The sequence below is a fragment of the Chiloscyllium plagiosum genome, chromosome 1 (assembly GCF_004010195.1).
Source record: "Chiloscyllium plagiosum isolate BGI_BamShark_2017 chromosome 1, ASM401019v2, whole genome shotgun sequence".
Taxonomy (NCBI): Eukaryota; Metazoa; Chordata; class Chondrichthyes; order Orectolobiformes; family Hemiscylliidae; genus Chiloscyllium; species Chiloscyllium plagiosum.
The window spans coordinates 25992912-26005445 of record NC_057710.1 but is presented as its reverse complement, the minus strand read 5'-3'; the positions used below and the strand labels follow the sequence as shown (position 1 = coordinate 26005445).

The following is a 12534-nucleotide window of genomic DNA, read 5'->3' as shown; positions in this document are numbered from 1 at the left end:
CGCACCTTCATCCCCACCTCCACTCACCTATTGTACTCTATGCTACTTTCTCCCCAACCCCACCCTCCTCACATTTATCTCTCCACCCTGCAGGCACTCTGCCTCTATTCCTGATGAAGGGCTTTTGCCTGAAACGTCGATTTTCCTGCTCCTTGGATGCTGCCTGAACTCCTGTGCTTTTCCAGCACCACTCTAATCCAGAATTTGGTTTCCAGCATCTGCAGTCATTGTTTTTACCTAGTCATCACCAATAAGAGACAAATCTAACCACTGCCCCATGATGTCCAATGGTTTCACCATCACTGAATTCTCCATTCATCAATATCCTGGGGCTACCATTGACCAGAAACTCAACTGGACTCACTGCATAAACACAGTGGATACGAGAGCAGGTCAGAGGATAGGAATACTATGACAAGTTACTCATCACCTGACTCTCCAAAGCCTGTCCACCATCTACAAAGCACAAGCCAGGGGTGTGATGGAATACTCCCCACTTGCCTGGATGGGTGCCGCTCCAACAACCCTCAAGATTGATACCATTCCAAAAATAAAGACTGCTTGATTGAACTACATCCACAAACATCCACTCTCTCTATCTATCAATGCTCACTAGCAGCAGTGTAAATGATGTACAAGATGCACTGCAGAAATTTATCCAAGATCCCTCAGGCAGTGCCTTCCAAACTCAAAACCATTTCCATCTAGAAGGACAAGGACAAGGGCAAGAGATACATGGGAACACCACAACCTTCAAGTTACCCTCGAGCCACTCACCATCCTGACTTGGATATATATCACTGTTCCTTTACTGTTGCTGAGTCAGAATCCTGGAATCCCCTCCCTAACTGCATTGTGGGTGAACCCGCAGCAGGTGACTGTTGTGGTTCAAGAAGGCAGATCAACCTCACCTTCTCAAGGGCACCTAGGGATGGGTAATAAATGCTCAATAAACCATCATGCCGACATCCACAAATGAATTTAAAAAAAAACTGAGTTATAGAGATGTACAGCATGGAAACGGACCCTTCGGTCCAACTTGTCCATGCCGACCAGATATCCCAACCCAATCTAGTCCCATCTGCCAGTTCCTGGCCCATATCCTCCAAACCCTTTCTATTCATATACCCATCCAAATGCCTCTTAAATATTGCAATTGTACCAGCCTCCACCACATCTTCTGGCAGGTCATTCCATACACGTACCATTCCCTGTGTGAAAAAGTTGCCCCTTAGGCCTCTCTTATATCTTTCCCCTCTCACCCTAAACCTATGCCCTCTAGTTCTGGACTCCCCGACCCCAGGGAAAAGACTTTGTCTATTTATCCTATCCGTGCCCCTCATAATTTTGTAAACCTCTATAAGGTCACCCCTCAGACTCCGACGCTCCAGGGAAAGCAGCCCCAGACTGTTCAGCCTCTCCCGACAGCTCAAATCCTCCAACCCTGGCAACATCCTTGTAAATCTCTCTGAATCCTTTCAAGTTTCACAACATCATTCTAATAGGAAGGAGACCAGAATTGCACGCAATATTCTAACAGTGGCCTAACCAGTGACCTGTTTACAAATCTTTGGATCTCTATTACATGATCAGGCGAGAAGAAGTTGTGTTGAATTAAAATTAGTTTAAAATGACAAACCAGTTCTCCAGTTCTACGTTACGGTCATTGAAGTACAGATACATTTCTTTAAGTAATTCATTGAGGACCTCAAATCACCTCAGGATCACCTGAGGAATAGTGCTATGTTGATACTTTCATCCTGCATCTTTCCAGGATGAATTGAATTGAGTGTCTAAGTGACCTTGATCACTTGGCCTGGTTGTGGTCGCCACTTCTATCGTTGGGTAGATCATAAGCATTTTCCAAGCTTCGTACAAATGTTCACACTTACTTTTTCCAGAGTTTTGAGCTCTCTGATATTATTGTCATGCAATTCGGAATGAGGGCAGAAGATGAATCTCAGTGCATAGTTGAATAATGTTTCAATCTGGGCAGATGGTGTGAAATCAGAAAGAATAGATGACAAGTGTATGATGGAGGCTAGATGTAAAAAGCATTGTGTATCTGACCACAAACTTCAGCCATTTCATATATCAAATTACTACAACAGAAATGCTGGTCTGTGTTCCAAAACAAAATACTGTATATGCTGGAAATCTGTAAGCATTCAGCTGGTCCAGTGTCATCTGGTAAATCCGAAATAAAGTTCATGTTTCAAGCTGATGTCCTTTCATCAGAATTGGGAAAGGTTGGGGATGTGAGAGGGTTTTTTTTTCTAAGTTCAGAGACCTGGACCATGGTGGTCAGATCATTAAGGGAAGCTTGGTGATAGGATGAATGATGGAAGGGATTAAATTCCAAGATGGTGCAAGGCAAAAGGCTGAAAGGAAATAAATGATGAATTGGAGTGAATGTGAATACGACAATCTTTACCTAGGAAAAATGTAAATATGAGGAGTTGACATCAAGGAGACCTAGTAGAACTGGAGTCCATGAGAATCTGAAGGCAAATTCTCTACTGGCTGGAGTCCTAACTAGCGTAAAACAAGATGGCTGTGGTACTTGCAGGCTGATCACCTTAGTCCCAGGGTACCTCTGCAAGAGTTTCACAGTAATGTCATCATCCCTACCATCTGAAACTGCTTCATCAGTTGCCTTATTTCAGTCATAATGTCAGAAGTGGAATGATGATTGACTCCTAAGGTACTGAAGCAATCCATGTCAGTGTGGAGTAAGACCTGGACTAAATCCAGGATGAAGATTAGCAAGTAACGTTTGTGCCATATGAGAGGCAGTTAATGGTCATCTCCAATGAGAGAATCTGACTGTTGACTTTCAATGACATTACCATCACTAAGATCCCAACTGTCAATATCCTGGGAGTTATAATTAATCAGAAACTGAACTGGACCAGACACACACATTATTGTGGCTGTAGGACGTCAGAGGCTAGGAATTCTGCAGTGAGTGACTCACCTAACAATTCCCAAAAGGCCTGTCCAAACACCTCCCAGGTACTTGGAGACAGTAAGGACTACAGATACTGGAAGCCAGAGTCAATAGATGTGAAGCTGGAAAAGCACAGCAGGTCAGACAACATCCTGCTATGCTTGAATAGCTTCATATCTATTGATCTCCCAGATACTGTTAAGTGCAATTTAAAGCTCTCTACTTGCTTGAATGGGTGTAGTTCCAACAGCAAAAAACAGTCCACTTGATTGGCACTCCATTCGCTGTCTTCAACATTTACTATTCAAATACAATTGCAGCAGTAGTTACTATCTACAAGATGTACAGCACCTTTCAAACCTGTGACCTATATTACCTAGAAGGACAAGGACAGCAAATGTATTGGGGAGATAACATCTGTGAGTGACTTGGAAACAGATCATTATTCCTTCAACATCTGAACAAGGCAGAGATAGAGGTGTGACAATGTTTGACCTGAAGGCAATAGTGCCATGAAAACTTACGATTCCTTTAAATTTCTGTGCAATCTCTAATTTTTTTTTATAAATTGCATCAATTGTAAGGAGATCAAGGAAATTTATTTTGGATAATAAATACTATTCCAAATCATGTTGCGGCCCTTGACCTAGAAGCAGCACAAGGAAGGATATTAAGACCTGCCAGATGTAAAGGAGAACTGCAGCAGAGTGGTGAACCGATGAAGGATAGTTTACCAGGAACCATGTATGTTGTTCATCATTTATATAAACTATTTGGATGAGAACTTGGAGCATAGTTACTAAGTTTGCAGATGACACCAAAATCAGTGGCAGAATAGACAGTGAAGAAGGTCATGTATGGAATGAGCTGCCAGAGGAAGTGGTAGAGGTAAAAACAATGACTGCAGATGCTGGAAACCAGATTTTGGATTAGTGGTGCTGGAAGAGCACAGCAGTTCAGGCAGCATCCAAGGAGCTTCGCTTGTAGAGAGAGGGGGAAAACTTCTTCAAGGCAGGCATCCTTGCAAGAGGATTTGCAGTATGGTTAAAATCAACGAGGTAAAGGAAGTGATAGAGATGGGTCCCATTATAACATTTAAAAGACATTGGGACAGATATATAATAGCAAAGGTTTTGAGGGATATAGGCCAATGCAGGCAAATGGGACTAGTTCAGTTTAGGAAACCTGGTCAGCAGAGACAAGTTGGGCTGAAGGGCCTATTTTTTTTTAGATTAGATTAGATTACTTACAGTGTGGAAACAGGCCCTTCGGCCCAACAAGTCCACACCGACCCGCCGAAGCGCAACCCACCCATACCCCTACATTTACCCCTTATTACCTAACACTACGGGCAATTTAGCATGGCCAATTCACCTAACCTGCACATCTTTGGACTGTGGGAGGAAACCGGAGCACCCGGAGGAAACCCACGCAGACACGGGGAGAACGTGCAAACTCCACACAGTCAGTCGCCTGAGTCGGGAATTGAACGCGGGTCTCTGGCGCTGTGAGGCAGCAGTGCTAGCCACCGTGCCGCCCACCGTGCCGCTTTCTGTGCTGTATAACTCAATGACTCTACATGCAACATATTTAAACAGGACACAAAAGCCAAAGTCAAGTTTAGAGCAGAGATTATACATTGAAAATTTTATTTCTGTAAGTTTTGTTTGATCCAGCCAGACTATTTTAATGGTTCTGCTTAGAGATAGGTTCTCCAGAGAGTCCTTTAACCAATGCCAGCAAGATTGTGAACACAGCTAAGTAAGTTTTTTTAGGTAGGTGCCTTTCAGGTGGCAACTATCGCTGTGTGGCTCATGGAATGCAGCAGTTTGAACGTGGCTTGTGGGCTGGATAATTTGAGTGGGAAAGTCAACTAGAGAACATTGGACTGCACATGGTGTCACATATTGGCAGAGGGTGATGTGATTGCTCGTTTTTGTTCAGATTCTATTTAAGTGAATTTTTCTTTTAAATTTGAGGTATCATGAGGGATTCTATGAATTGCTTGTTAGTTATATGTTAGATAGTAAGATTGTAAGATAGAAAAGCAGAATTTGTCCCAGGGAATCAGCTCCACCATTCGGTCATGGCTGATATGTTTACCAAGATGACGGTGGAGTAGCAGGACTGCATGTAGGTTCTTGCCCAAGGCTCATCCACTCCCATCTATTTTCTCTTTTTATCTCCTTTTTACTTCTCTTTTTTTGTTCGTTTTTTTTCTTTTCTTTGGCAAGTTAGTCAGCAGCATTGGTGCGGCAGCTAGTGAGGGCATTGTGCAGAGAGGTCACAGCCTTCAGGCAATCAGAGGTGGCAACGGTGGCAGACATGACTCCTCACAGTAACTGATGGCAGCAACAGCAAGTAGGTCTTCCTAGCGATCGGGGGTTGTGGTGGCAGCAATGGACCCTTAAAGCTGGCGGTGCAGCAAGGCAACATCCGTGGCTGGAGTGGGATTCTTGATGCAGTGGCAGCCTGGCAGCAGAACCAGGGACTCCTAGTGCTGATGAGGTGGCGGCTACAGCAGCAGCAGTGGTATACCTCAAGAGGTGACTCCTGGGGTCATCAAGGCAGCAGTGGAACCAGGCACTCGTGGTTGTGGTCACGGGAGGCCGGAGTGGGTATTCCTAATTATCAGTGAAGTGGCAATGGCAGGAGACCAGAATTGCATGCAATATTCCAACAGTGGCCTAACCAATGTCCTGTACTGCCACAACATGACCAATTATTTCTTCATTTGGGATTCAATCCGTAAATTTAGTTATTTTGGTTTATGTTTACCACCGGGATCTTGACAGTTAATGATCTCAAATTATTGAACTTATTGTTGGGCCTGGAGAACTATAAAGTTTATTATCTGAAGATGAGGTGCTGTTGCTGAACATCATTTTCATAATTTGACACTCAAATAAGAAGTAGAGTCACAGAGCTATACAGCGTGGAATTAGGCTCTTCAATCCAATGCATCCATGCCGACCAGATATCCTAAACTGAACTAGTCCCATTTCCCAGAATTTGGCCCATATTCCTCTAAACCCTTCCTATTCATATACCCTTCCAAATGCCTTTTAAATGTTGTAATTGTACCAGCCTCCACCACTTCCTCTGGCAGCTCATTCCATACACACACCACTCTACTGTGTAAAATAAGTAGCCTCTCTGGTCCTTTTTAAATCTTTCCCTTCTCACCTTAAACCTGCTAGGTCCTCTAGTTTTGGACTCCCACACTCTAGGAAAAACACCTTGGTTATTCTCCCTATTCATGCTCATCATGATTTTGACTAGGAGAGAAGACGAAGTAACAAGAGGAAATTGTTACTGTTGGGGCACCAACCTGTGTACTTTGTGTAATTTTTGAAAACGACTGCAATTTAACCCACGGTTTATTTCTCTTTCCCATAGGTATCCACCAGGCGTTGTTGGGGTGGCTCCCAGTGGACTTCCACCAACAGTAGAAGGAATAGTTCCGAGTGCTGTGCCGTTGTCACATAGCCTCTCTACAGTACCCCACCCACCACACGCCCCTTCCCCAGGGCAAACAGTCAAACCGGAGTCTGACAGAGATCACACAGGTGACCAATTGTAGCCAGATGGACCGCATTCCGAACCTTAAGGTCTTCACCATCCCAGAAGCTCAGAGAAGACCTGTATTAGAATGATGGTGAACAATGGACTATGGAAATAACTGAGCTTAGAAACTGGTCCAACTTCAATTAAAGATGTGGGAGAGAAGAAGAAATTTGGTAAATTTGTTCCTCCATTAAATTGTAGCTTGTCCCTATCCAGTGGACTGATTAACTGTTTCTGTGTCTTATGGGTTCCCTGTGAGCAAGAAAAGTTCTAGTAGTTTATTATATCATGAATGTACTATGTCTGTGTACAGTTTTAGAACTTAAGGGTTTGTTCGCTTAGCTGTGAAACAGAAACCAAGAAAGATTCAGTAAAACTGATTTTTTGAAAAGAAAACAATCTTTCTTTTATATACATTAAATCCACGCCCAAAAAGAGGCTGTTTTCAGACGTCTCAGGAAAACAAAGGTAAATTCCCACCTATTTTGTGTTTATATGCCATGCAGTGCATTGTTTTGTAACTGCTTTTTATTTTAGTATCAGCTAGTAAGATCAACACTCTCTTCTAGATTCACTGTTTTATTTTCAGCATGAATTCCCATTATTTTTCTGGGGGCTGAGGAGAACGTTGCAAAGAGATTTTGAAAACATCATTTCATCTGGAGCAGCACTGTGCTTACTGTCATCAGTTTAAATGTATATCATTGGTGGTATGCGTACCAGCACTAGACTACTGGAAAAGTAGCAGCATTTTTTTGCCTACATCGATTCCTGTCAATGTGGTAGGCTAGCAATATTTTTGTTGAAATAATCATGTTTTGTGACTGTAACCATTTGTATGAATTATTTTAAAGAAATAAAACAAAAAGACAGGAAATGCTGTGTGGCATGTGTTTCATGCTGTTTTTGCTTTTTCCAAATTGTATTTAAAATAATTTGAATAAATATTCCTTGGTTTACTTAAGATTGAATAAAATCTATAGGATTTCTTTGCAACTATAACTTGCATTTATATAATGCCTTAATACTTTAAAAGTAAAAGGGTAGTGATGGTGGGAGATTTCAACTCCCTCAGCATTAACTGGGGTAATCATAGTGTGAAAGGTTTAGAGAGTGTGGAGTTCTTAATGAGTTGTTTTTTAAACCAGTATGTAGAAGACCCTAAAACAGAGGGGATGGTCCTAGGATTAATTTTAGATAATGAAGCCAGGCAAGTGGTTGAAGTATCCATGGGGGAGCAATTTGCAGACAGTAGTTGTAACTCCCCTAGATTAAAGATTGTTACGGAAAAGGACAGAGACGTGCCTGAAATCAAAGTTCCAAGCTGGAAGATTTTGAAAAGATCAAATATGATTTGACCAGAGTGGACTTGGAGCATATACCTTTAGGAAGGCCTTAAGAAGGCATATGGTGTGTTGCCATTTATTGGTAGGGGGATTGCGTTTCGGAGCCACAAGGTCATGCTTCAGCTGTACAAGACACTGGGAAAGGCCACACCTGGAGTATTGCATACAGATCTGGCCACTGCATTATAGGAAGGATATGGAAGGTTTGGAAAGGATTCAGAGGAGATTTACTAGGATGTTGCCTGGTATGGAGGGAAGGTCTTACAAGGGGAAAAGCTGAGGGAACTGAGGCTGTTTTCGTTTGAGAGGAGAAGGTTGAGAGATGACTTAATTGAGATGTATAAGATAATCAGAGTGTTAGATAGGGTGGACAATGAGAGCCTTTTTCCTCAGATGCTGAAGGCCAGCACAAAGGGACATAGCTTTAAATTGAGGGGTGATAAATTTAAGACAGACATCAGGGGTAGATTCTTTACTCAGAGTAGTAGGGGCATGGAACTCAATGCCTGCAACAGTAGTAGACTTGCCAACATTAAGGGCACTTAAATGGGCATTGGGCATTCTTATGGATAATAATGAAAAGGTGTGGGTTAGATGGGCATCAGATTAATTTCTCAGGTTGTGCAACATCGAGGACTGAAGGGCCTGTACTGCGCTGTAACATTCTATGTTCTATGTAAATGTGTCATAGCAGCGAGATGCATCCAAGAAGGAAGTATGGAGAATATGAGGCCAGCACATTCCAAAAAAGATAATGGGTGGGGCCAATGTACCTAGCGAACCCTGGATGTGAAGGGATGTGTAGGATTGGGTAAAGAGAAAAAGAGAGGCTTATGGCAGATACCAAGGGCTCAAAACAGCAGAAGCCCGAGAGGAATACAAAATATGTAAGAGAAAACTTAAAAAGGAAATTGGGAGAACAAAAAGGAACATGAAAGGATGATGGTAGGTAAACAAAATCCGACGTCATTTAACAAGTAAATTAAGGGCAAAGAGGTAACTAGGTTAAGAATAGGTCTCATTAAGGACCACAGTAATAATTTATGCATGGAGCCGGAGGATGTAGGTAGGGTTACTTTGTGACTCTTAGACACAATGTGGCTACAGAAGTCAGGGAGAAGGACTGTAAAGGACAGCTTGTTCTGGTAAAATGTGTGTTTCATTAACGCAAATTGGCTATAATGCGTTTGACAAACACTGTTTAGATAACACAGACTTTCTTCTGAACGGGTATAGTGATTTCCCATAGTGCGATTTTTGTCTAACATGAGATTGCAGAGGAACGTGACTGTTTTGTTACGCCAGAACACTCTGTAATTAAGGAAATTAGCGTAGAGAGGAGGTTCTGAGTGGTCTGGCAGGCTTAAAAGGATATAAATCTCCAGGACCAATGTGGTATTGTTTATCAAGAAGGGAGCAAGAAATAAACTAGGGAACTACAAGCTATGTCAGTCTCCCTTTAGTGGTAGAGAAATTATTGGAGGCAATTCTGATGGACAGAATTAATCTGCATTTGAAGAGGCAAGGATTAATCAAGAATAGCATGGTTTTAAGTGAAGGTCATGTCTGACCAACTTGATTGAATTTTTCAAAGAACTGACCACGTGTGTAGATAAGAGCAATGCATTTAACATGATCAACTTAGACGTCAGCAAGATGTTTGATAGTCTCCCATGTGGGATCTTGATAGTGAAGGTACAAGCCCAAAAGTTGGTAAATTGGAATCAGAATTGACTAAGTGGCAGCAATCAGAAGGTGATGGTTGAGGGGTTTTTATTTTGTATTGAAAGTTTGAGTCTAATGGAGTTCAGTATCAGGCCACTTGTTTTTGATGTGTATAGGTAATTATTTAGACTTCAATGTAGTGGGGTTGATCAAGTTTGTGAATAAATATGAAAATTGATTAGATGGTAAGTAGTGAGAAGGGTATCTTTAGATTACAGAACGGGTTGATAAGTGGCAAATGGAATTCAATCCAGATAAATGTGAGGTGATGCACTTGAGTAGGACAAAAAAGATAAAGAAAAACGTTATGAATGATAGTACCCCAGGGAGTACTGAGATCCGAGGGACCTTAGAATGCATGTAAATTGATCCCTTATGGTGGTTGGGCAGGTAGCCTTTATTAGCCGAGCAGAGAGATCGTGCTGGAACGGGATAGACATTGGTTAGGTCACAGCTGAAGTATTGCATGCAGTTCTGGAATCCACATTTCAGCATTGATGTGATAACACTGGAAATGGTACAGAAGAGATTTATGAAGAAGGATTGGATAGATTTGGGGTTGTTTCTTTTGGAGCAGAAGAGATTGAGGATAGAGATGATTGAGATATATGACAGAAAGAGACCTTTTCCTTGGTGGAGTGCTCAATAACCAGGGTACATAGGGTTTAAGGCAGGAGAAGGAGATTTAAAGGGAATGTGAATAAACCATTTTTCTTCCAGAGGGTGGTGCGAATCTGCAATTTCATACTTGCAAGAGTGGTAGAACCAGATACCCTCAGCCTTTAGGGAGTATTTAGATGGGCATTTGCTATGCCAAGCCATAAATGCTGGAAACTGGGATTAGAATAATTAGGTGCTTGTTTTTACATGGCATAAACATGATGGGGCAATGAGCCATTTTGTGTGCTGTAGACCTCCATGATTCTATGTAGAAATGTGCGAGAATGTACTTCAAGGAGAGGTCAGGAAAAAATACAGATGGCAAATTGGGTAATTTTCTACATCTTGAAATGAATTCCACTTCAAAACTATACATAAAGAATTTTTTTAGGCTTTTGTTCGAAATCCATTCCGTTCTTCCAAGGATCCCACATTCTCTATTCCTCAAATGTTGAAAAATATCCATTGTGTTGCATATATCCAAAGTGTATTAATGATCCTGTCTTTGAATGTCCAATCTGCAAACATTTGCGTTGTGGAAGGTCATTGACCTAAAGTATGAACTCTGTTCCTCCTTTTGTGGATGCTGCCTAATCTGCGGAGTCTTTCCATAATTATGGTTTAATTACAAAATTTCACTCAATTACAAAACTCTTGACAATGCTCTTGTAAGCTTTCCCATTCTAAATTTACAATGTCCCTATTTGGAAACTGTCCAGAATCATAGAGTTATTTAGCTCTGAAGGAGGCCATGCAGCCTATTGTGTCTGACAGATCCTTCAAAGAGATATTGAATTGATCCTGCTCATCTGCTTTTTTTTATGAATCAATAAATGTTACTTACTAAATTTCTTTGGATAATTCTTGTTGAATCTGTTTCTCTTCTCTGTTTTTAAGCATGTATTCTAGATCATAAAACTGTATAATCTTTATTTTCCTTATATTGCCTTTTTGTTCTTGCCAAAATTATCTACTTCACATCCCTTGGAGTTGAATTTCATCTGTCCATTTCACCAGTCTATGTACTCCTGTTCACTACATTGTCTATGTGAACTTGTCATAATGCATTATCTCCGTTCAGTCATTGGTGACTCTGTTTAGCTGCCACTCCTTAGCCTTAGAATAACTCCTGTATTCATCGAAGGAGATTATTTACATCTATCAAATCTATCCTTGAACTCTGAAAGAATCTATAAATATTCACAATTCCTTGCATTGACCTCCGCTCTGCAAATTAAAAAAAACCTTTTGCAACTTTTGCAACAAAAATCTTTTGTGGGCGGCACGGTGGCACAGTGGTTAGCACTGCTGTCTCACAGCGCCAGAGACCCAGGTTCAATTCCCGACTCAGGCGACTGACTGTGTGGAGTTTGCACATTCTCCCCGTGTCTGCGTGGGTTTCCTCCGGGTGCTCCGGTTTCCTCCCACAGTCACAAAGATGTGCGGGTCAGGTGAATTGGCCATGCTAAAGTACCCGTAGTGTTAGGTTAAAGGTAAATGTAGGGGTATGGGTGGGTTGCGCTTCGGCGGGTCGGTGTGGGCTTATTGGGCCGAAGGGCCTGTTTCCACACTGTAAGTAATCTAAAAAAAAACTTATTTCTTTCTTCAGCTCTGACAAAATTTTTGACAACATTCAAGAACTGTTCCTCTCCCCTCTGGTTCATCTACCAATTAGGATCCTATATTATAAGTACTGACCATTCTGCCAGTGAAAATAGTTTATCCCTAAACCTGTAGCAAAAACCTCTCATTCTAACTTTACTTCTCTGTCTTCTAATTGTCATAGGCTTTGGTTAGCAATTAATAGTGTTGAAAGTTCAAAATAATAACCATATATAACATTTAAAATAGAAACTGAATTTCACCTGTGTACTGTGATGTAATTACTCTTTTTAAATAGCTTCATCAGATGAACAACATAAATTTCATTTACATAATGCTTTTAACTAGGGCACGGGGAGGGGACGACTCAAGAGTGTTTCACTGAGGTGGAGTCAAGTTAGAAAATTACATTAAGCCCCAAAGAAAGAATGTTTTTGGGATGGGAGACTTAAGCCTTGGACACATAAATAAGTTTTAAGGAGGTCTCTGGGTGGAGTGTGGAAGAGAAAAAACAGAAAAATGGAGGAGTTAAAAGATGGAATTCCAGACCTTGGGACATAAATGGCTGAAGGCACAGCTGTTAATAGTGGTGAAGAGAAGGGGATCAGTAAAAGATGAGAATTGAAAAAAATCCAAAGGTTTTGAGGATTTCTGGGCTGGAGGAGATTAGAAAGACCATGGAGG

General features: G+C 41.5%; 1 protein-coding gene across 11 annotated transcripts in view; it reads left to right on the top strand.

Moving 5' to 3' along the window:
* LOC122558562 (C-terminal-binding protein 1) overlaps positions 1 to 6818 on the top strand; it is a 310239-nt gene extending 303421 nt beyond the window's left edge. For all 11 annotated transcript variants that reach the window (XM_043707682.1, XM_043707416.1, XM_043707592.1 and 8 more), the window contains one exon: positions 6350 to 6818. In XM_043707682.1, coding sequence (XP_043563617.1) covers positions 6350 to 6533 — 184 coding nt within the window. In that variant the 3' untranslated portion in view covers positions 6534 to 6818. The remainder of the gene's footprint in view (positions 1 to 6349) is intronic.
* The last annotated feature ends 5716 nt before the right edge of the window (positions 6819 to 12534 follow it).